Source organism: Phyllostomus discolor, chromosome 14, assembly GCF_004126475.2.
Source record: "Phyllostomus discolor isolate MPI-MPIP mPhyDis1 chromosome 14, mPhyDis1.pri.v3, whole genome shotgun sequence".
In the NCBI taxonomy this organism is placed as follows: Eukaryota; Metazoa; Chordata; class Mammalia; order Chiroptera; family Phyllostomidae; genus Phyllostomus; species Phyllostomus discolor.
In genome coordinates this window covers 3,996,398-4,020,801 of record NC_040916.2, presented here as the reverse complement: position 1 = coordinate 4,020,801, position 24,404 = coordinate 3,996,398, and the positions used below count along the sequence as shown (strand labels likewise).

At 39.4% G+C, this 24,404-nt stretch overlaps 1 protein-coding gene across 10 annotated transcripts in view; it reads right to left on the bottom strand.

Moving 5' to 3' along the window:
- MDM4 (MDM4 regulator of p53) overlaps window positions 1–24,172 on the bottom strand; it is a 36,931-nt gene extending 12,759 nt beyond the window's left edge. For 5 of the 10 annotated variants that reach the window (XR_003685764.2, XR_004900700.1, XR_004900702.1 and 2 more), the window contains exons 1-5: window positions 24,036–24,172; window positions 10,285–10,395; window positions 8,761–8,835; window positions 6,688–6,821; window positions 2,378–2,433 (exon numbers count right to left, since the gene is read on the bottom strand). Coding sequence is in view for 6 of the 10 variants with exons in the window: in XM_036015456.1 (XP_035871349.1) it covers window positions 2,378–2,433; window positions 6,688–6,821; window positions 8,761–8,835; window positions 10,285–10,362 (343 nt within the window). In the remaining 4 variants the exon portion in view is untranslated. Of the gene's footprint in view, window positions 1–2,377; window positions 2,434–6,687; window positions 6,822–8,760; window positions 8,836–10,284; window positions 10,396–23,662; window positions 23,865–24,035 lie in introns of those variants that run through there. The other 5 variants (XM_036015454.1, XM_036015455.1, XM_028530620.2 and 2 more) reach the window with 4 other exon arrangements.
- Between the last annotated feature and the right edge of the window lie 232 nt (window positions 24,173–24,404).

The following is a 24,404-nucleotide window of genomic DNA, read 5'->3' as shown; positions in this document are numbered from 1 at the left end:
TGCATGTGGAAATTTGGAGGGAAAAAGAACCACTGTCTCCCTGGCCAGGCAGCTCAGTTGGTTGGAGCTTTGTCCCATACACCAAAAAGGCTGGGGGCTCGAATCCCCGTCAGGGCACACACCTAGGTGGTGGGTTCAATCCCCAGCTGGGGCACATATAGGAGGCAACCAATCAATATTTCTCTCTCATATTGATGCTTCTCACCCTCTCTCTAAAATCAATAAATGTATCCTTGGATGAAGATTGAAAAAAACAAACAAACAAACAAAAAAAACCCTTCAGTTTAAATAACATTTTCTTCAACTACCAAAATAAAAGATTTAGCTCAGTTGCAGAGGTGTAAAATAGGTGATATGGAAAACACTTATCTCATTTGTCCTTTCAAATATAACACAGAGCAGGTCACCCATTTTACAAAAATCAACCGCAAGTAGTAATTTAAGTGCAAGTCAGAGCAGACACAGTTACTTCGACAATGATTATGCAAGATGTTACCCTTTGGGCAATCTAGGTAAAGAATATAAGAACTCTTTATAATAGTTTTGTAATTGGTTTTGTAGGTGAAATTATTTCAAAGTGACAAGCTGAAAAATAAAACATTTTAAAGATTTAATGTTCAAAATGTTCAAAGAAAAGATTAAAACATTTTAAGGATTTAATGTTGGGGAAAAAATGTTTAAAAAATTAATTGGAGCAAATTCTGTTACAAGTGAGGGTTAAGCAATGTGTGGCATAATAAAAAAAAAATCAAGGGCTCGCCAATCAGATGTGTCTCCTGTACCACTTAATCAGTGGCATCTAATCTAGAAAAATAACTCTTATTTTAAAAATCTTAGTTTTTTTATCTCTAGACCTTCCTCAGGGTTGTTGTGAGGATCTTTTGAAATGTTTGTCATAAAAATGTTCATTAGTGAAACAGCGTAATAAATTCTGCAAAGGGAGTGTGAGAAAGAAAATGAGAGACAAAAAGTGAGAATTATACCTACTCTAGATATTCACAGAACAGATCAGAGAACAAATTTTACTGAAATGTACAGAAGCAAATATAAAATTCTCTATTTCAAGCGTGTAGTAAATACCACAGAAATGCCATATTATTTCTCAAGTGATTGAATTTCAAATCAAACTATCATTTGGAAGGCCTTCCCCCTCAAACAGAAATTTACAGCTGGGTGAAGTGGGCAAAAGCTCAGTGAAACCCTAGGCTTCAAAATTTGCTCTCACTTTAAAATGTAAATCTTTATTAGGAACAGATTCTTTTCCAAGCTATTTGTTTCAATAAACTATTGAAAGATAGCCAACCTAAAGTGCTATCTTGAAGAAAAAAAGTTGCACTACTTGGAAATGAGTGAGACACAGGGTTACATTTCAGCTGTCTCCAGTTTAACTCACTTATCTCTAACACACCACACTTCAGACCCAAAGCAGCCAACTTCCTGTACACACCTAGTGAAGTAAACTCAAATGGCAGTATTTAAAAGGTATGGAATCAAGCAAAGTGTGAGATAAACTAGCGTTCAGATAACAGAAAACTAAAACCATTAGGTCAAGGGGTTCTTGGGGGACCTTTATAATAAATAGATAGATCAGGCTGATGCTATGCGAGCCCACAAAGCCTGATCGCTGAAAGAGGGACACAAGACCTTACACGACTCTGATGTAAATGCAGTAGATGTACAAAGCACCACCTATGAAACCTTATCAGCAAAAAATTTAAACTTGAATCTATTCAAGCACTACTGGTTTACCAAAAATAGAGCAGAGAAACAAACATGTTAAATAACATCACAAGGATACAATCTGCTAATTCTAAAATGCAGAAAATGCTACAGGACAAATGATCCATTTCTTCACCAAATAAATGACATAACAAAAGGAGTGTTAGCAACAAATGCAATGTGTGGGCTTTGCATCAAATGTAGCCTTTGAACAAGCCCAGTGTAAAAGATATTTCTGAGATAACCGGGGGTCACTATACATAAACTGGCTATTGGGTAGTATTATGGAGTTAACTTAGTTTATTATTATACTGCTGGGTATAATAATGACATTATAGTTATGTTGAAAAAAAAGTCCTAATCTGTTAGAGCTTTTAAAAGTATACCTACATGAAGCAAACATAGTCAAATGTTAACAATTACTAAGCCTAAGAGGCACACACATTAATTATAACAATCTATCTCTAATATATTGAAAAATTTTCACAATGAAAAGTTAAATAGCATAGTAATCACATTCTGTGTAATCGTGTCCTTCCAAGTCATGCTAAGATAGCATTCCATCTCCACTTGATCCTTCTTGTTTTCCCTTCCCATCATTTGCCCCCCTTGAATTCAAAGCTGTGATACAGACTGAAAAAATATAATGAGATCATACCTGCAGCAGCAGTGGTTAAAGCAACAAGATTCCTTCTTAGCATAGCATAGAGAGGGCTGTCAGGAAGATAAAAATAAAAAAATTAATAACCCCATGGTTTCCCATTAAAATGTTAAGTGTATTTCTGATACGCCCTATCTCCCAACTTTGTAACATGTGGAGAGATAATTTTCCCCCCCAGAACAGATCTTTTAAATTATTAAAATATCAAGATGTTGCCCTGACTGGTATGGCTCAGTGGACTGAGCACCAGCCTGCAAACCAAAGGGTTGCCAGTTCTCAATCAGTGCACATGCCTAGGTTGTAGGCCAGGTCCCCAGTAGGGGGAGTGTGAGAAGCAACCACACACTGATGTTTCTTTCCCTCTCTTCCTTTCCTTCCCCTCTGTCTAAAAATATATAAATAAATAAAAATATGCCCTGGCTTGTATAGATCAGTGGATTGAGCGCAGGCCTGAGAACCAAGGCATCACCAGTTCGATTCCCAGTCAGGGCACATGCCTGGGTTGCAGGCCAGGTCCCCAGTAGGGGGTGTGCAAGAGGCAACCACACATTGATGTTTCACTTCCCCTCTTTCTCCCTCCCTTCCCCTCTCTCTAAAAATAAATAAAATTTTTTTGAAGATTCTATTTATTTATTTTTAGAGAGGGAAGGGAGGGAGAAAGAGAGAGAGAAAGAAACATCAATGTGCGGTTGCTGGGGGGGTCATGGCATGTACCCTGACTGGGAATTGAACCTGCGACACTTTGGTTCGCAGCCCGAGGTCAATCCACTGAGCTACGCCAGCCAGGGCAATAAAATATTTTTTAAAATTAAAAATTTAAAATAAAAATAAAAATCTTAAATAAAATAAAATATCAAGATGTTAATGCCCAAATCCTATTACTTGTATTACTTGTCTCCATTAAAAACTGATTAATTTACGTTTTACTTTATTAGCTGAGTAACCAAAGTGGGGAGATTTCCTTTGCAGACTACTCCTTCCTTATAAGAGTTAAGTTTTACATTTTAATCAGGAAGTGGTGGTGGAAGTGAGTCTTTGACCAGAAGACAAAATAACTCAAAAGAAAGTCATCACAAAACTATATAGAGAGAAAGAGAACACTGGCTTCTCAATTACTAATTAGCTTTTGATTGTACAAATAACCAAATATTCCATGTACATGAAGAAAGTCACACAACAGGTCAGAGAACTGCTACTGTGACTTTTATGAAGTCCATTATCAACCTCAGACTACCCAGCAGTCCTACTTTTCTCTCATCACCTAACTTTTCCTTTCTCTACAACCATTTCACAAAATTCTAACCTAGCCACCAAGCTCCCTAATATCCAGGCCTTTACACACAGTGGTTCAATCTGCCATAAACGCCATTTCACCCAGCTCCTTCTAACTGACTCTTTAATTATCCTTTGGCTCTCTGTTTAAATATCAGTTTCTCAAGGAACATTTCCTTGACACTTAAGATCCTAAGCCCCAGACTACAAGATGGCAGCGCAGGCAGACATGGCTTGCCTCTTTGCACAACCACATCAAAATTACAACTAACATAAAGAACAACCATCACTTAGAACCATCAGAAACTGAGCTGAGTAGAAGTTTGAAAACTATGGGATTAAAGAAACCACATTCAACCAGACTGGTAGGAGGGGTGCAGATGCGGAACAGGCTGGTCCCTCACTCCACGTATGGTAGATAAACATTTGGGCAGGGTATCTAGGAAGCAAGGAGTACCAGCCCTGCATCAGGCCCCCTAGCCCAGGTTTTCAGTGCCAGGAAGTTAAGTCCCCACAACTTCTGGCTGCAAAAACCTGCGGAGATTGAGTCAAGGCAAGAAAATGCTGGAGCAACAAGCAGTTCCTCTTAAAGCACACACACACAGACTCACCTACTCAGACTCCCTCCCTCTGAGCTCCAGCAGCAGGGTAGCAGCTTGAAAGGCACCAGTGACATACAGGGAGAAACTAAAGTGCCTGGCATCAAAGCAAGCAGAGGCCATTGTCCCTTTTCTACTCCCTCCCACCACAGAGCCAGAGGGCTGGTGCCATATCTCAGACTCCATAAACATGGCTAACACTGTGTGTCCCGCCTTAGAGATCCCGCACCCAATGTACTGGCCCACCAAAGCTGCTTTTCCATATGAATGGCTGGTCATGGCTCAAATTGCACAACTTCCTAACTCCTCTCAGGCAACAGCTGGCCTCAGTAGCCCCAGGCCCGACACTAGCAGCACCAGCCTACATTCAGAGCTTGGCTTCACCTGGGAATCTCCAAGCCAAGCACAAATAGAAGCCATCTCTTTGAGCTCTAGAGCTTTATAGCTCAGGCAGGGTGGCCACAGGCAAAACACAGATGAGGGATGACCGTGGGTTATACCACCCGGGAAACCCTAGAGCCAGCGCACCTGGTAGACAGCTACAGACCATGTCGGAGCACCACCACTCTGCCCCTGCACAACTGATCAATCCTCCATGGAGGTTAGGTGAGGGTTAGTGGTCAGTGGTCACAGCCAGTCCTTGCCTCTGACTAGCCTGGGTAAACCACCCCCCCATTGATCTGCCAATAGCAACCAAGGCTCAACTACAAGGGGAGGGTGTACTCAGCACATGAAGGGCACATCTCAAATACCCAGCTGGGTGATAGGGGAGGCTGTGCCACTGGACCCTACAGGACACCTACTACATTAGGCCACACTACCAAGACATGAAGTCAAAGCAGCTCTACCTAATAGAAACAAACACAGGGGGGCTGCCAAAACAAGGATATAAAGAAACATGGCACAAATGAAAGAACAGATCAAAACTCCTGAAAAAGAGCTAAACAAAATGGAGATAAGCAATCTATCAGATGAGAGTTCCAAAAACTGGTTATAAGGATGCTCAAGGCACTTAGTGAGGACCTCAACAGCATAAAACAGGTCCAGTCAGAAACAAAGGATATACTAATTAAAATAAAGAACAATTTATAGGGAAACAACAGTAGAGTGGATGAAGCTGAGAATTCGAATCAATGATTTAGAATATAAGGAAGAAAAACACAACCAATCAGAACAAAGAGAAGAAAAAAGAATAAAAAACAAAACAAAACCCGAGGATAGTGTAAGCAGCCTCTGGGACAACTTCGAGAGGTCCCACATTCAAATCATAGGGGTGATAGAAGGAGAACAGAAAGGGCAAGAAGCTGGAAATCTGTTTGAAAAAATAATGAAAGAAAAGCTCCCTAATTTGGTGAAGGAAATAGACATGCAAACCTAGGAAGCACAGAGAGTCCCAAACAAGATGAATGCAAAGAGGCACACTCCAAGACACATCAGAATTAAAATGCCAAAGGTTAAAGATAAAGAGAGAACCTTAAAAGCAACAAGAGAAAAGAAATTAGTTAGCTACAGGGGACTTCCCATAAGACTGTCAGCTGATTTCTCAAAACAAACTCTGCAGGCTAGAAGGGACGGGCAAGAAATATTCAAAGTCATGAAAAGCAGGGACCTACAGCCAACATTGCTCTCTACCCAGCAAAGCTATCCTTTAGAATCAAAAGTAGGGAAAAAGCTTCCCAGACAAGAAAAAGCTAAAGGAGTTCATCATCACCAAAGTGACGTATTCAAGAAAAAGATCAAAGCCATGAACAACACAATGGCAAAAAATACGTATCTATCAATAATTTAATCTAAAAATCAAACTAAGCAAACAAGAAGAACAGAGACAGAATCATGGATATGGAGAGCATTTTGATGGTTGCCAGATAGGAGGGAAGGTGTGGAGGAATGGGTGAGGAGGTGAGGGGATTAAGAAGTGCAAATACGTAGTTATAGAATATCCATGGGGATGTAAGGTACAGTATAGGAAATGCAGTAGCCAAAGAACGTATACACCTGACCCACGGACATGAACAATGGTGGGGGGATTGCCTGAGGGAGTGGGGTTGCTAGGTAGAGAGGGACAAAGAGGTAAAATCAGGATAACTGTAATAGCATAATCAGTAAAATAATAAAAAAATTTTAAAAAGATCCTAAACCCCACACATCACAACTTCACGTACCTCTTTTCTATAATGTTTATCATAGTATAATTTTACTATATATTAGTGTGATGATTTGATTAAGATGGGGAAGAGCATCTGTCTCACCACACTTTAAGCTCCATAAAATCAGAGACTGTTGGTCACTACTATGTTCTCAGTGCCTCATAGGCCACCTGACTTATGTAGGCTCTTAAATATTTGTGGAATAAAGGAACATACAACCATTAATAACTTATGGAGATTAAGTGGTTAGGAATAAGCACCCCCCAAAATAAACCCCCACTCTTTTTACCTTGGATTTTTCACAGAGAAGCTCTGACATCCTAGGAGTTCTCCCAAAAGATCTCCACCACAATATACCATATGCTGTTCCCGTGGATCGTACAGCTGCTTCATTGTTATATACTGACCTAGATAGTGCATGACCTGCATGGAACCAAAATACCATTAAGAGTTCTATCCAGCTGCTGTCAAAAACATACAAATTATAAGGAAGTAAGGTAAGTTAGGCTTGCTAGAGGAAGAGGTAAAATATAAGGGGTCCAGGGTCATACAACAGTATAGTTGACCCCAACTACTAGGTTCCTCCACTTATTATCATTCTGGACATTAAAAGACCCTTACGTTTTGTAACAGAAATGACTGGGAATAAGAAAAAGTGGTAAATTTACCTAGTACCCCTTTAAGTTTTTCTTACCAATCCAAATAAAGGGGTCTCTTATATTACAAGAGGGGATAAAATTTAAATTTGCCTGGGTCATAAAAATATTTTACAAGTCCAGGAGTACTTAACTATAATAGTTTTTTGATATGTGTTCACTTAATTATTTAATGGCTAATAAACCATCGGCTCTATAAGTGCATAAAACAGAATTTAAATGTTTATCAAAACTTTAGTCTTTTTTCACAGGTTCACAAAATAGAAGAGAACACAGACAAGTTCATAATTCAAAACTTAAGAATGATCAAATTTTGTCCTAACGTTTTCCCTAGATAACAGATTTTTTTTAAATTGCTTAATAATCAAGTTCACTTATGGACAGTAAGAATTCTGTTATCTCAGATTACAACAGACCAAAGTATCTATCGTTATCTTTAGACCCCAACTTCTCAGAAATTATTGGATATCTGGTGATCTATCCAACACTGTTCCCATTATATTAGGAGCAATGATGCTCATAGGCCACCTGCCATCCCAGGCAGGACGCCCCAATATTAACAAAGTTCTCATAGCTAATCAAATATCCAGGGGAAAATAAGATGGGGAGAGCATCTACTAGAAAAAAGGGGGGGCAAAAATGGGGGGAACAAGTGTTATATTTATGTCTACCCAAAATTCAGAAAAATATACACCACTCTAAATGTGTATATTCTCATTATACTACACTGCCTCAATGCACATACTGAGAACCAATATTTGAAAGTATTTAGGGAATTCCTCTTTATGGACCAGGTAGGGTCAAGATTCATAACATAGGGCTTAACAAATAAACCGCCTCTATCCAACTTCTTCCCCAGTAAAACATTTTCCCTGAACATTAGGTACTTCATTTCTTAATCCAGGTAAATTCTGCTACATTATTAGAGACAACGTAACTCATAATTTTGATATAAAAATCCACACTTTTAGTAAGTTTGAAAAAAGTCACTTATCAGAATTTTAGAGATATAGTCCAAAATGATATAATTCATTTAAAATAATAAAGAAAATATGAACGTTCTAGAGAATCTGAAATGCCCCCAGATTTGTTTCCTTACGCATTTTCATGGCTCAGGGGTACAACAGTGCAGATAGGTGTTAGACTTTTTAACAGAACTCAAAAAAAGCTTAGTAATTTTGTTTTCTTCTGTTTAGGAAGAGTTTACCTTACTAAAAGCAAGCACAGTTGGAAGAGTTAACATTTTAATACCGTGTCTTTTCCACTTCAAGATTTCAGTTTGTTTTTGTTTTTTTAAAAAAAACTTTAGAAGCTAAATAGGTTATTTAAATGCATAAGTGTTTAAAGTAACTTGCGGTGCCCCAAAGAGTATCTGACACATTTATAATGCACAACTACAGCATTTAATTCCTGCCTGGCAGCATATCCTGTAAATCATAGACAAAAGTCATTATTTAAAATCTTACACATTTTGCATTTTAATTCTAAGATCAACAGACTCATGATTATGTTTAGCTGATAACATACTTCAAAAGGAAATTTAAAGGAAATATGAAATTCAACTTAATTTGATGGTCATTTAAACAGAGTGAAAGTTGCCTCCCCAGTACCTCAGGAGAATTTTCTGTTTTAGGCCTGAGTTCTGAACTACATATTCATCAGCTTCTACTTCTCGGCTATTCTTAAACAGAATTTTGATAGTTTACCTGGGTAACAGTGAAGATTTCACCTTGTGCACCTGCTGTCTGCAAAATCTTCAAAAGTGGCAGTTTTGGTCGTACCTGGGGTGAATATAAAATAAACCTGATATTTACATTTCAATTAGACTGGTTTCTGATATCTCAGGAAACAAGAAAACCTTTAACTTTTTAACACTGGTAGTCAGTTATCTAATACTGTACAATCTTTCAATGCGTAAGATAACTACAGATGATTTTTTTCCCTAAAAAAATCACACTTTCAAAAGATAGCACATTCACACCACTAAGATGGCTATAATAAGAGGAAAAAAAGAAAATAGTGTTGGTGAGAATGTGGAGTAACCGGATACCTCGTGCACTGCTGGTGGGAATCTGAAATGGTGCAGCTGCAGTGGAAAACAGTTTGGCAGTTCCTCAAAAAGTTAAACAGAATTTGCATATCATCCAGCAGCTCCACTCGTAGGTACACACACAAAAGAACTAAAAGCAGGGACTCAAGCAAGTATTTGTACATCAGTGTTCACAGCAGCATTATTTACAATAGCCAAAAGATGGAAACAACCCAAATACCACCGGCAGATAAACAGATAAGCAAGATGTGGTATATCCATATAAGGGATAATGACTTTGTTTACTATTTCTTGACTCTTGATTGTGAAGCCTGTCTTTAGCCACACAACTTTGTTTTCTAAATTTTACACAGTCAAATTTGTTTCTCTCTTTCTCTTAACCCTACACAGTTTTGTCCTAAGGCCTCCCTCATTCTAAAGTTTCACAAATATTTCTTAAATTTTCTTTAATGTTTTAATCATTTCATTTTTTACATTTAAGTCTTTATCTATCTGCAATTTGTTTTTATACAAGGTTTGAGGTCTTAATTTGTTTCTTTCCAGAGATGGCCACATATGTCGAAACCATTTATTATATAAGCCACACTCCCATCAAGTACACATTCCGCCTTTTTAACAAATCACACTACATACTACATAATAGTGTGCACTTTTTGTGAAAACACAAAACAAAAATGATGTACTTTGATATGTTAGGGAAAAAGATCTGGAACAAGACACAACAAACTGATTAGTAGTAGTATCTTAGGGGAAAGGGACTTTGGGGGAAGAGATGAGTCAAAAATCTCTATAAATACTTTAAAGATAAATATATTATAAAGTTTTAATCTTTTATAAGAATACATTTGCTTTATCTACAATTTAAAAATTAATTAGAATGAAGAGATAAAACACAAATTTATGTAACTTGGTCCCAAATTCCCCACTAGCCACCTATACCCTAAAACATGCTAGTTTTCAAAATTTACCAATGAGCAATCAGTAACTCCCATACATTTATTTAATCAATGATCAGTTCAAATTTACAAGTGTTAATACTGTTTATTAATTTCCCTGATGACATTTTTAAAACAGTACTTCCGCTCTGTATAAAATCCTATCATCAGTGAAGTCGGCTACATCCCCCTACTCGATTTTCTAAAAACATAAAAAGAAGTAGGAATGCTTAAAAGTGATTTACCTGCTTGACTTGTCTCGGGGGGCTCCTGCAAGCACCGTCAGACGCCGAACACTGGGCAGAGGTAGTAAGTGATGCCATTCTGGCAGTGAAGAAATTAGCCTGTTGATAAGTCTAAAAGGATAAAAAAATTACAAAATCTCTTCTAAAGTAGAAAATTCTCTCTTTAGAATGTACAAAAAGCAGTCAGCAGAAGTAAAAAAGACGCATATGTCAGAACACCCTACACAGGTGCAATATACCTATGCTGAGATTCCTGATACCCCATCACTTCCTCGTCCCGATCCTGCCAGAAAACAGGAGCATAATCAAGAGTAAGAACCATTTATGCAATCTACCAACTTAGCTTCTGGAATATGAAACTTTTTAAAGTTTCAAAGATGGGACTGAAGTGGCCAAAGTTTTGCCACCCCAAAATAAGCTTTTTGGGATATTGAGTTTAACCTGTTTTATTAAAAAACAAAAGACCCAGGAAGAACCTTTGACATCCCCCCCTCCTGCCTAAAAGAATTCAGATAGAAAAATCTGCTCAAAGGAAGGGAGCATTAGTATCAAAATATAAACTAAATGTATCAGGGAGAAATCTAGCAAAGCCTGTTTTCCTCAGTCCCATTGTTTATGGTGGCTCAGTAAAAACTTGTTTATCACTTGTTGCTCTTTCTCTACACATAAAAAGGGGAGGAAAAATGGTGAAGTAAGGGCAGTTCTTTCATAAAGGCACAGTTTGTTAAGAAAATGTTTACTACTTTTGACTGGTTATGGCAACAGTCCCGAGAAAGTTTGTGCATATGCAGGATTCCGAGGCCCCAAAGGTTGGTCCAAATCTCCAACATACACTCAGGGGATGTAAGCAATCTTCTGTTAATTGGCCCACGGTTATTAAATGATTAATTATTCCTGTGTTTCTCACTCTCCAGCAGCTGTAATTTAATTTAGACCAGACTTTTTCTCTTGTCAAAAGCAACTAAATATCTATAAATTGGGTTAAACCAAGGTGAACACATATGATCAAATAAAGATCTAGCATGAACTGAAATATAGAATAATGTTTAATTAAAAATTCTCAACTTCTACCTTTTCTCCTTAAAAAAACTGTAGAAAACAAAAATAAAATTTTTAAATAAACTTGCTTGACTTTACTTCAGGCCTTTTTCTAGTAGAAAGGTGACAATCAGTGAAATTTATGAACACTCTGCATCAGGAAAAGGGTGAAAAGAGCATAGAAAAACTGATAGTCTGGCTAAAGCCAGCAAGATCCCTCACTCTTCTTACACAAGTATCAATTCCTCCTTCCTATCAGCTTCCCTTGCTACAAAAAGGGAAGTCTAATAGGATACTAGCATAACTCACATTTTAAAACAGCTAGCTTTTAATTGACATTTCAAACCTTACAAACAAACTGGGGGCTAAAAAAAAAACACTACATTTCCTCCTACCTTCTAGGTTCTTCTAGCTGGGCTAATAATCAACAGACAGTTAACAGGAGAAAATCAAATTTTTAATACATTTCACAAGGATGAAAACTCCAAAGACAGTGAGGCAAAACTGGGTATATGACATTTTAAACAAAGGAGAAACAATGGGGAATGGGATCTTAGATTTCAAAAGTGAGAGTTGGCCATTTACAGATAACTATGGAAGAGTGGAACATAAAAGCAGGTAAGTTTTTGCTAAGCAGCCACGAAACAATCAGATGCTGCGAGGGGTACCTAGTTAACAGGGCTGGGTTTGACACCCACCAATCTACCACACTCAACTGAAATTAGGCTAAAGTACGTATGTTAAGATTTCCTTCCTGGAACAAGTCTTTTCCATCTGGAATTCTCAGGCAGTAAAGGAGGGAGGGTCAAAGTTTCTTTCTGAGTCTTGTTTCTTAATAACCAATTTAAAATGAATATCCCAAAAAGCAGCTTTAGGTGGGCAAAACTCTGGTCCCCTTCAAAACCCATCCTCCCCCCAAACCTGCTAGTCCTGTAGCCTTCCCCATTCCAGTAAATGGCAACCCCATCCTTCAGATGCTCAGGTCAATGGCTTAAAACATCCTTAATTTCCTTTTTCTCTCACACGCCATACCCAGTCCATAAATAAATTCTGAAGCTGTGCCTGCACAATGTATTCAAATCTAAGCACTTCTCCCTACTTGTATTATCAGTACACTAATCCATCTCTTAACTGCACTGGCCTTTTAAAAGTTCTCTTGCTTCTGACACTGAAGGGGCAAGTCTATAGGGAACCTATCCGAATGATATGGTGCATGTAGCCCAGTCCCTGATTCGGAAAACCAGTGGGGAGCGAGTGGCACACAGGAACTGAACCCACGGGTAGGTTCTCCCATGGGGAATCAGGCCTGCATTGCACCTAGGATGCTTTGAGGCTTGCTTTTTTGCCAAAACTCCCTCACCCTGAATTGAGACAGCAAATGTTTACTGCATATCTTTAAAGTAACTTCCTTAAAGTCTTTGTGCTAAACCTCCAAAGTATGGAGGGGAACCAGTTCAACCACCTTCCCCCTTGCATCTGAAACATCCTTTTCTTTGAAGTCATTAGCAACATTCTTTCCTGATATCTGTAAAAGGTAACCACCTAAAGCAAACCTGTGCATAGTAAATGTGATATACCCAGAAGAGCAATTTAAAGCCTGTCCAGGCAAGGCTCAGGGCCCTCTCTCACTCAGAGTGGCCATGCTGTCCCTGTTTCTCCACAGGACTTCTGCAGTCCATGTGAATTTGTTCACCGCAGCCACAACACACAGACCCCGCTGGCCAGAGTCTGTATCACAAGTACCTAGGGAAAACTCCATGGAGCCAAGAGGGTTCTCAGCTTCACAAAGGAGCTAGAAAGAATTCAGGACTTGAGCCAGACCAGAGGTTAAAGCAGAAGCAAGTTTACTGAGTAGAGAGGATAAGCAAGAAAACCCACTTCACAGAGTGGATTCTCCAAAAAACAGAAGGAAAAAAGACCCACAGCCACCTCTAGAAGTTGAGCTGTTTGTAGATTCTATGGAAAATTACCAACCGGTAGAAATAGAGGGTGGAAAAAAACAGGATTAACATTAACCTTTACGAGGTATATTTTGCAGTCTGTTTTCCTTTTATGGTATGGGTAACCAGGAAGGTATTAATCAATCTTTGCAGGAATTTTCTTTGTTCTGGGGGCTCCCTGTAGTCTTCCTGCCTGCCTGTGTCAGGTAGCACGTGGCAGGCTCCTGACTTTATGTAGTTCCCATGCCTCTCTCCTATGTTACTTCCACTCTTATCTCTCTAGCACCTAACCTCCTCCTTTTGTTTTTTGCTCAACTGCCAACTTACCAATGAAGGCTTCCATGACCACCCATTTTTCAAACTGCAACTCCCGTACCCAGTGTTCTCTCTGTCTTCCTGCGTTATTTTTCTTCACGGTCCTTGTTACCAGCCACCACACTAGACATTTTAATTATTTAATCACTTAAGATACAAGCTACAAGTGGGGAGAGATTTGTATTTATTTATTCATTAGTATACCCCCAGTGTCTAAAATAACAATATACATGGTACAGCAACATGGTGGATACAAATATTAATAATAGTATGGATGATTTCCAAAAATGGTCTCCAATAAACCACATCTCCCAACTGGCTCTGTGACATAAGTTAATCAATAGAATGCAACTGTTAAAAAAAATTGTTTTTTAACTTTCAAGGGAGAAAGTACTTTGTAAAAGAAAGGATTAGGCCATGGACAGCAAGAAAGGCCAGGTCCTGAGGCACAAAGCCTGAACCATCAGCAGTATGGCTAGGTGAAAAGACAACATTTCTACTGTCCTGGTGTTGAGTGTTTTTATACATCAAGTGGAACAAGTGGCGGGGAAAAAGATGTAAGCCATTCTAAAAAAATTTACATTAGCTATAGACAAAGGAGGTGGGAGAAGATGAAGCAGAGCCAGTTCTGGGATAGGCTCAGAGTCAGCAAGAAGTGTCACTTACAGATTAGCCGTGGGCAACGGATGGAAAATTCACATGTAAATAAAATGAGGAGGGGTGCCTGGCTATTCCCTTTTGGATAATCACAGAAATAGCCACCTAGAAAGTAATCCTAAATTCCAACAGATACACAGGAATGTGAGCAGACTTTCCTCAGAGCTGGTCCACGGCTATTAACAGGCTAACTGTTCTCTCCCCTTCTCCTGCAGCTGTAATTTAATGCGTCCAACCTGCAGGCCACATGCAACCCAGGATGGCTATGAATGTGGCCCAACACAAATTTGTAAATTTACATAAAACCTTGTTTTTTGCTCATCAGTTTTCATTAGTGTTTGTGTATGTAATGTGTGGCCCAGAGACGCCAAAAGGCTAGGCAGCTCTGATTTAGAACATCTCAGAATTTTTTTTTCTAATCACAGCAGAACGGTATGTCCCCGTTCCAGGCCTGGCAGCTTCATTTCCATGCTTATTGAAGCCCCTGAAATCTGGCCACTCTACTGGAGACCCCACAAAAAGGACATGTGGATATCACTCCAGTAAGTTTAATTTTAAAAAGGAAAGAAAGGATACGTGGAGAGGTCATTTGTCCATCTGAGAGCCCCAGCCTTCCAGGCATACCTACCCTCAAAAAGCAACACACATCTTTGAACACGTCAGCCTCAGATGGACACCTGTCTACGGCTCAATGACAGACCACAAATGAAACAGCAGAAAAACCATGCAGCCCACAGAATTTTAAGAAATAAATATTAAACAGCTGCTGCTTTAACTCACTAAGTTGTTGGATGGTTTATTACATAGCATTAGATAATCCAAACAAATGGCAAAAACTTACAGATCACTCTGTACCAGGCACATATATTAACCCATTTAATATTCAAATAACCCTATGACGTAGGTAATATTTTATTTTACAGATAAGGCAAGAGAAGCATAAGGTTGTTATTTGCCAAAGAACAAACAACTCATAAATTGCTGGAGTCAAGATTGCAAACTCAGAAGAGCTCTTAGGTCCCCCTTTGGCGTTTCCCTTTACACCTCAAGTGCACAGAATTAACTACAATCCTTTCCTTCACGGCGTACTCTCACTGTTCATCCACACCTGACCCACTTTTGATTCTTTTTAAGTAGTACAATAAGCACCCACAAACTAGGGCTACAACCACAATATTGCTCACCCTATTTCCCCAAACTCCCCCCAACAATATCCTGAATCCTAAGTTTTGCTTTACTTCCTTTTCTTTTTTGTGCATTTTAGTGCATCAAAATGGAATCCTAAAAAGTATCTGTGTGTGAGTGGTTTGGCTGTTTTTAATTTTTTTAAAGCAGGTATATATTATATGTAACTTTAGCAATTGTTTCACTAAAATAATTTTTACTGTATTGTCACATCAGTTCTTTAAAAATATTGTGGTAAACTACGTGTATGTGTGTGTGTGTGTGTGTGTATACACACACACATATATATAAAACATAAAATTTACCATTTTTAGGTGTATAATTCAGTGACATTAAGAACAGTCACAATGTTGTAAACCAATACCACTATCCATCCATCTCCAGAACTTTTTTATCACCCCAAACTGAAACTCTATTCATTACACAATTACCTCTCCAATGCCCCTCTCCCTTGACCCTGGTAACCACTATCCTATTTTGTCTCTATGAATATGCCTATTCTAGGTAGCTCATATAAGTAAAAGCATTCAATATTTTTCTTTTTGTGTCTGACTTATTTCATTTAGCATAATGTTTTCAAAACTCATCCATGTTGGAGCATACTTTATTTTTCATTTAGTTTGACTTGTATAATATTCCAGTGTGTGATGACTTCCGTTGTTTCATGTGCCACATAAGAATGTTTTGGTAAACAATGGATCAATCAAATGTACAATGATGGTTCCATAAGATTATAATGAAGTTGAGCCCTGGCTGGTGTGGCTCAGTGGACTGAGTGCCGGCCTGTGAACCAAAGGGTTGCTGGTTCGATTCCCAGTTGGGGCACATGCCTAGGTTGCAGGCCAGACCCCTGGTGGAGGGGTGCATCAGAGGCAACCACACCATGATGTTTCTCTCCCTCTCTTTCTCTCTCCCTTCCCTTCTCTCTAAAAAATAAATAAAACCTTAAAAAATTTTAATTTAAAAAAGATAAATCTTTAAAAAAAAGAAAATCTTTTAAAAATGATTATAATGAAGCTGAAAAACATCTAACCCCCAGAAACACCACAGCCTTTGTAAAGTTGTAGCACAACACATCCTTCATGGTGTTCGCCATTGTCTAGTTCAGTGATTCTCAACCTTTATCATCTCATGGCACACATAAATGAATTTCTAAAGTTCTGCAGCAAGTAGCACACCAAAAAACATACTTTTTGCTGATTTAACAAAAAAAGGTATAATTTTTTAATTTGACAATCTAAGATAAAAAAGGTCAGTGCCCCTGACTGAATAGTTATGTACTGAATGTTTTAAAAATTCCCATAGCACACCAGTTGAAAATCACTGATCTAGTTGATCAATTCTGTAATGTATGCTTACAAAAAACTCTATGTTCATTAGGTTAACCTTACTGTTTTTTTTACAATCTTATATATCTAATTTGTCAGCTTGATCTACAAATAATTACTGAGAGAGATGTAATGAAACCTCCCACTATGTTGGTGATTTGTCCATTTATCCCAGCCCCAATGCAGTTCTAACCAATTGTGCTTCCTTTATTTAAAAATTTTTTAATCAGATACATAAATGCTTTAAATTGCTTGATTTTTTTTTTGGTAAACTGTCATTATATAGTGATTATTATTATGTAGTGATATTTTTCACCCCAATTAAGATATTCTGTCTTAAAGTGTATTTTAACTTTTATTAGTATAGTCACAACAGCTTTCTTTTAGTTAGTATTTCCAGGTTTGTATTTTCCCAATATTTTACTTTCAATTTTTGTGTGCCTTTAATCTTCTGGTGAACCCCTTATAAGAAGCACATATCTGGACTTTGGATTTTTAAATCCAAGTAGTCAAATCATATCTTTAACTGGTTTAGTTCATTTATTGTAATTGAAATATGTGGATCTATTTAACATTCCTACTCTCCTTATGCTTATTTGCTTTAACACCAGCAGAAAGTGTTGTGCCATTAAAAAAAATACTGATTTAAGAGCCATGGAAGTTCAGAGCAGAACAAATTAATTTTGACTGCAAGGCAGAGGATGAATGAGAGGGAATGGGGACAGGAATGGATTTTCAAATTGGAGAATACTGGAAAAAATGGGAAGGAAAACATCATGAGCAAAGACACTGTTTGAAGACATATGTAAGAAAATGAAGTCAATTGATGGACTCGGAATCGCAAGCATAATCTTGTTCCTTTTCCACTTGGAATCTCTTTCCATTTATTTATTTTTTTAATTTATCTTGATTTGAGAGAGAGGGAGAAACATCAAGCTGTTGTTCCACTTATTCATGCATTCATTGGCTGGTTCTCATGTGTGCTGACTGGGGATCTAAAGAGCAACCCTGGTGCATCAGGACCACACTCGAGCGAACTAAGCTACCCAGCCAGGGCCTGGAATCTCTTTTGAGTACAGCATGGTTAGATATTGCTACTTATTCCTTAAAAGAGAAAACAGGCTTAAAGAAGTCAAAAAACTTGCCCAAGCCAAAAAGCTTATCCTTTTTCATTATAGGCTTTATTGTACGGGTCTGCTTATACACAATAAAGAAATAAATAACTGTAAATGTATTTTCTTTTCCTTATGATTTTCCTAATAACACTTTATTTTCTCTAGCTTACTTTACTGTAAGACTATAGTATATAATACATATAACACACAAACTATGTTAAGTGACTGTTTAAGTTACCAGTAAGGTTTCCAGCCAACAGTTCTATTAGTAGTTAAGTTTGGGGAAGTCAAAAGTTACATGCAGATTTTTAACTGGGTGGGAGGTCAGCACCCCGACCCCTCCCCTAACACTGTTCAAGGGTCAACTGTCATTTCATTCAGTTGCTCAAACTAGAAAGTTATGAGTCATTTTGATCTCTCCCTCCCCCACCATTATCACATCATCAAACCTTACAGATGTCAACTCCTAAATCTGTCAAAACCACCATCTTCTCTTCAACTTCATGACAATGTCCCCAAAGCAAAAAGTGTTATTTTTCTCCTGCATCACTGCAACAGACTCATAAGTGGTCTCTCTAACCCCACTTCAATCCAAACTCCACATTACAGCCAAGATTAAAAACAAAATAAAACAAAGGGGGGAGGGGAGAAAACAACCCTATAGTGCAAGCTCTATAGCTTGCTACTGCTCTAAAAATAAATGACGGAGTCTAGCCCCTCAGCACCTTGCCAGTCTTTCCACTTGCACTGTTCTTTTCCATGTTCCCTGCGTCCCAGCCACACTGACCTTTTGGCTTGACAGAACTTTGCTTCCTGCTATAAAGAAGCCCTTTGCAACCCAGTTCCTTCATGTGAGCACTGTGAGTTCTGTACAAGACTGACTCATCCTAAACTCTTCAAATCTCAGGTCAAATGTCACTGCCTCAACAATCATTAATAGATACTGAAACCACTGATGTGAAACACTAGGGGAAGAGGAAGTTTAAAACACCTGGAGCAAGCTTGGCATTTAGCACTTAACTCACTGGCCAAATTTATCTCATTTAGCTCTGGGCCACTGTGACCTGGTTGGAGCAGAGTCCCCTAACCAAAAGGTCACAGGATCGATTTCTGCTCAGGGCACATGACTAAGTTGAAGCTCATCACATCAGTGTTTTTCTCCATCTCTCTCTCTCTCTCTTCCTCCTTCCTCCTTCCCTAAAATCAATGAACAAGGCCTCGGGTAAAGGTTTTTTAAAAAACCACATACATAAAAATAAAATAAAAGGTCATTCACACATTATGTACTCCCTGATACGAAGCAGTAGGAAGCACCCCCCTACCTATGAAGTATTCTTATCCCCCAATCCAAATTTAATCAAGCTTCTAGACTGACAAGGACTCCAGCCAACAGTGTCCGTGGTGTTATGGCTAAAACGAGATGAAGTCACACAGACTACTGAGTCCTGGAGAGGAAAAGGGATCGCATGACCATACTCTCAAGGGGAGAGCACCCCAACCCTTGCCTTGGCTTTAATCTACATAGGAATACAGGGCACATATGGAAAACTCATCAATCATTGTCAGGAAATAATGATCAAATAAATAACATTCAAAGAACTCAGAGGGCCTATTTTGAGTCAGGGTCAAATAGCTAAAGGGCCATAAACTTTGGGGAAACAAACTCATTTCATGCTTGGACCCCTATCATTTAAATTGAGGGCATTCACAAAGCAGGTTTCACAGGATTTTATGTATTCTTTCTTAGGCCTTATTGCCCCAGGGAACCCGCCCTTCCCAGCACAGGGCCGCACCCACCTCCGGCATTGTTTCAGGCTTAAGTCAGGCAGGGGAAGTAAGGCAGCCAAGAGATTAGGAGACTTCTTGCAGACAGAAAGAGGACTCAGGCTATGTCAAAGCTAAGGGGCGAGGGTCCATCACTCCCTTTTTCTACAGCCCCCCTTCCCTGGGGGCCCCCCGTGATCCTGCCTGTCTTAGGTCGTCCCTCCCTTGAGGAATCTTACCCGTCACTGGCTAACTGGTCATGCACTGGGGGCCAGGCAGGGTGAAGTAAAGTGGGCAGAGGCAGTGCCCCTGCCAAGGGTATAAGCTTTGTCTCCTCAGTGGCTTATGGTCCAAAAGTCTCTCACTCAGCCTTAGCCATGGGGCGGGGGGAGGGGGTTACAGCTTCTAAAACCAGGCAGGGCAGTTCCCAACACTAGATCTCACTGCTAACTACCTGTTGGAAGGAAAAATGGAAGGTAGAGGAATGAGTAAATACTAAAAGCAAGCAATCTGCCAAATTGAAAATGTAAGAAATTCTACAGGACCTGGGGTGGAGGGTATGGTTGACGTGGGGACATTACAAAAACATAAGCCTAATACAATGTGCCATCTGTAAAATGTCTTTTTTCCCCTAAAAATCAGTAAATTTTAAATTATTTACTAGGTATGAGATACTATTAAGAAACTGTTGAATGTAGTAGAAAGGCACTGTGGTAATTTTTTTTTAAATCTTGATCTGATTAAGAGATAACATCCCTATACTGTTTAAAGGTAAAATAAAAGACATCTATGATTTGCTTAACAAGGGGTTATTGTTTTAAATAAACTACCTTATTGAATGGTATACACCAATGTTGGGAAAACAACAGTAAAAATTCTATGTGTTTATCTGGAAAAACTAGTACTCTTGGAAAATATTCCAGTTACACTAAAATAATCAGTACCACTAACCTGTACTACTTTGGCTCTGTGGAGATGTGATTCTCTCCAGTTAATAATAAAGCCAGGAGTGAATACAGATGGCTGAAAAGAATATGCCTGCTTTTAAATGAAATGAGGAAAAGAAAGTTCTTTTTGCAGTTTAAAATTATTTTTTGAGAGAGAGAAACATAGATTTGTTGTTCCACTTACTTATAAAGTCATTGGTTGCTTCTTGTATGTGCCCTGACCACATCCTTGGCTTACTGGGACAAGGCTCCAACCAACTGAGCTACCAGGCCAGGGGTGTAGTTTTGTCTGCCTGCTTTCAAAAGGACTCTCCCTGATCATTCCACAATATAGCAGAACCCAAAATAACCAACGGCGGGCCAAAATACCTCGGTTTTTCAAGGCAGTTGAAGAGTATAGGACTATCCTAAAAGTAAAACTAAGGCACCAGGCACTCCCATTTCCCAAAACTCAGCCACCTCACCAGGGATGCGTACATAAGCTTTTACTATGTCTCCAACTTACTCTTCATTTCATCTGGTACTCTGCTCCAAGTCTCCACTTAACCACTCAACACACACCATAATAAACAATGAACTCAATTTCATTAAGTTTTCTAACCCTTATCCCACTCACCTTTCAATGTTTTTATACTGTTTTCAAACTACAAATTGTGCCCACCCCACTGGTCTTAACTCCTTCCCTCCATTAAGCAAGCGAGCCCTAACTGGTGTGGCTCAGTGGGTTGAGTGTTGGCCTGCAAGTCCTGCAAACTGAAGAGTCACCAGTTCGATTCCCAGCCAGGGCACATGCCTGGGTTGTGGGCCACATTCCCAGTAGGGGGCATGTGAGAGGCAACCGATTAATGTTTCTCTCCCTCTCTCCCTTCTTTCCCCTCTCTCTGAAAATAAAGTCTTTAAAAAAAAAGTGAGTAACAATGGTAAGTTTGCTCTGTGGAACATGTTTCTGTTATTGAAAACAGTAGACACTTAACAATTAAGCACCTTTGTGTCAGGCATATTTTACATATATACTTTATATATAATAACTTAACCCTTACAGAGATCCTAAAAGGTAGATATATTATTTCTTCATTTTCAGAAAAGGAACTGAAACAGAAGAGGAAAATAACTTGCCCAAAATCATGGTCGGCAGAGCCTGAGCTCTTAGCCATCAGCCTTCCAATGTATACTAAGTCATAATATAAAAAGTATTTTCAAGTGGCAGTCATGGTTGAAAACATTTCAAAGCCACTGCCTTAGCACCAGTCTTTTCTCTCCTCTTTTATGCCTATTTTCTGTTCTCAAAAATTATCATATCCAGGTCAAAAGTCACTTCCTTCGTGAAGGCTTTCCTGACTCCCCAAGGGAGGCTGATGACACCAGAGCAAATCTACTAAGAAGCCACATTACATTTATGCTTTTACGTGTGTCTCCTACCACCCTGAAATCATGGAGAGCAAAAACAGTCCTATTCATCAGAATGATGAAAGAGTCATTTTTTTGTTATACTTAGTTCAAGAAACTCCTACACCTCATCTTCAAATCTCTACCTCTTAAGACAACTGTGACTTTAAGAACAATTAAAATAAAAACTTCTTGTGTGAAGTTAGCAGAACTAAGCATTCTTGCCAATTCTTTAAACCCTCAGGACCTCTATATTAAACATTGTTGTCTGGATTCTTTCACTCAAATGTATGAGTATTAAAATAAATACATAAATCACGGGCCCAAAATGGGTCTGTGCTAAAAGTCCGTGATACCAAACCTGTCAATAGATTTAATACCAGATCAAAATGCAGTTTCAACTTCTCCCAGAAATGCAATCTTAATCGACTTCAAATTTTCTAGTCAAATACTAGTCAATGTGGACCCTCTCCATTCCCCCACGGAAAGAGGCAATCTGCATGATAAAAACCCTTCCATTTTCTTCCCCAAAAGAAATGGTGTCCTGGCTCAAAACGAATCCTTCCTGTATGCCAACTGTAAAAGAAAATAAATTTACAAACTAATCCTTCCTTTCCCTTGCTCCACCCTTCTTCCTACAAGTCTTCCATTTTGCACAACCCTATGAGCTCCCTTCTAGTAGCCAAATAGGATACGACCCAATTCATGAATCACTTAAAGCCAATTAGATCTTCAAATTTACTTGGTTGAATATTTTTTAAAAAGTTAATAAAAACAACTTTTTCTTGTTAAAAAAGCCACTATTCCGACTTTTTTTTAAGATTTTATTTATTTATTTTTAGAGAGGGAAGGGAGGGAGCTAGAGAGAGAGAGAGAAACATCAATGTGCGGTTGCTGGGGGTCATGGCCTGCAACCCGGGCATGTGCCCCGGCTAGGAATCGAACCTGCGACACTTTGGTTCGCAGCCCGCGCTCAATCCACTGAGCAACACCAGCCGGGCCCCGACTTTTTAGTTCTTGCTAAATCTGCCTACACGTGTACAAAGATGAAGGGTATGAGAGAGTATATACTCTAGCCGTTTGCAAAACCAACAACACGTCAAGAAACAATCTAAAAACCCATCAATGGGGAACTGTTTAAAGAAACTGTTGTACAACACAAAAGACAGTATATATCAAGTATATTTTATGTAAAGGGCATATTTTATGTCCCTGATATTATCTGAAAAACTTAGGGTGCAGAATCATACATACAAAATGATCCCACTGTTGTTTAAAATGTGTGTGTACAAAAGTCTGGAGGGATATAACACCAAGCAGTTAACAGTAGCTAGCTTGAGGAGGAAAACGGTTAGGGACGGTGGATTAACGTCACACACTTCTATATTGTGTGCATTTTTTAAAAAAGCACACGCTATTTGCAGTTTTAAGACTATAAAAAGTTGTGATCTGCCCAGTACAGATGAGGGGAAACAACAGCTTTTTCTTCGGGCGTCGCTTTAAAACAGTGACTTTCAAACTTTAGGCTGTACCAGAATCAACGAGGGGGGTGGGGGGCTGTGCGGATTAAAATACATATTCCCAAGTCCCATCTCCTGATATTGCCTGGGGAGGTCTGGACGTGGCCCCAAAATGAGCATTTTTGAAACAAGCACCACGTGCCTCTGAGACACATGACCCGCAGCCCTTCTGAAAATTGCTACCTTAAACTTTTGAGACACTTCCTTGTCATTCTCCCTGCCTTCCTCTCTCGCACCTCTTTCTCCAAAGTGCCTCAGTATTCCTCAAATTCTGCGTCCAGTTAAACATCGTCAACCCGGCTATTTCATTAGGCTTGTAACCTCTTGGCGGAGAGGCACCACTTCACTGCACCTCCATTTTCATCTTCCGCGGGTCCCGACCTTACAACCGTTTCCCCACCAGCCCTTTCTCCGCCATGCGCGACTGTCCCAAGGCCACCACCCCGCCGCAGGCTCCTCCTGCCTGCTCCCGCAGCTCTGGGACTCACGGAACCAGCCACACAGCCACGCTGCCACGCCGCCCCCCCCTTCCCTCTTCCTGACCCAAGAACCACACCTTAGCGCTCCACGAGCCGCTCTAACGCCGAGCCGTGGGGAAGAAGACGTCAAAAGTGCAGCGGGACCAGCAGCAATTCGAAATAGCGAGCACTGAGAGCGCAATTTCCGGCCGCCAGAATCTGTCTCATAGGGGAACTTCCGGGGAGGCCTCCGGCAACCATAGATGATGAATTCGAGGGCTAGAGAGGATGACCTCGCCTTACCATAGAGTAGAGAGATCGCAGTCAGGAGGACGGAGTGCAAAGCCTGGGGTGACTAAGAGCTGTGAGGTCCCAGGAGCGAACATTTCAGGAAATCGTGAGGTCTCGCTTTATCTGTAGCTGTGTCCCAGGAGACCAAAAAACCGAAAGGGGAGAAACGTAAGAGC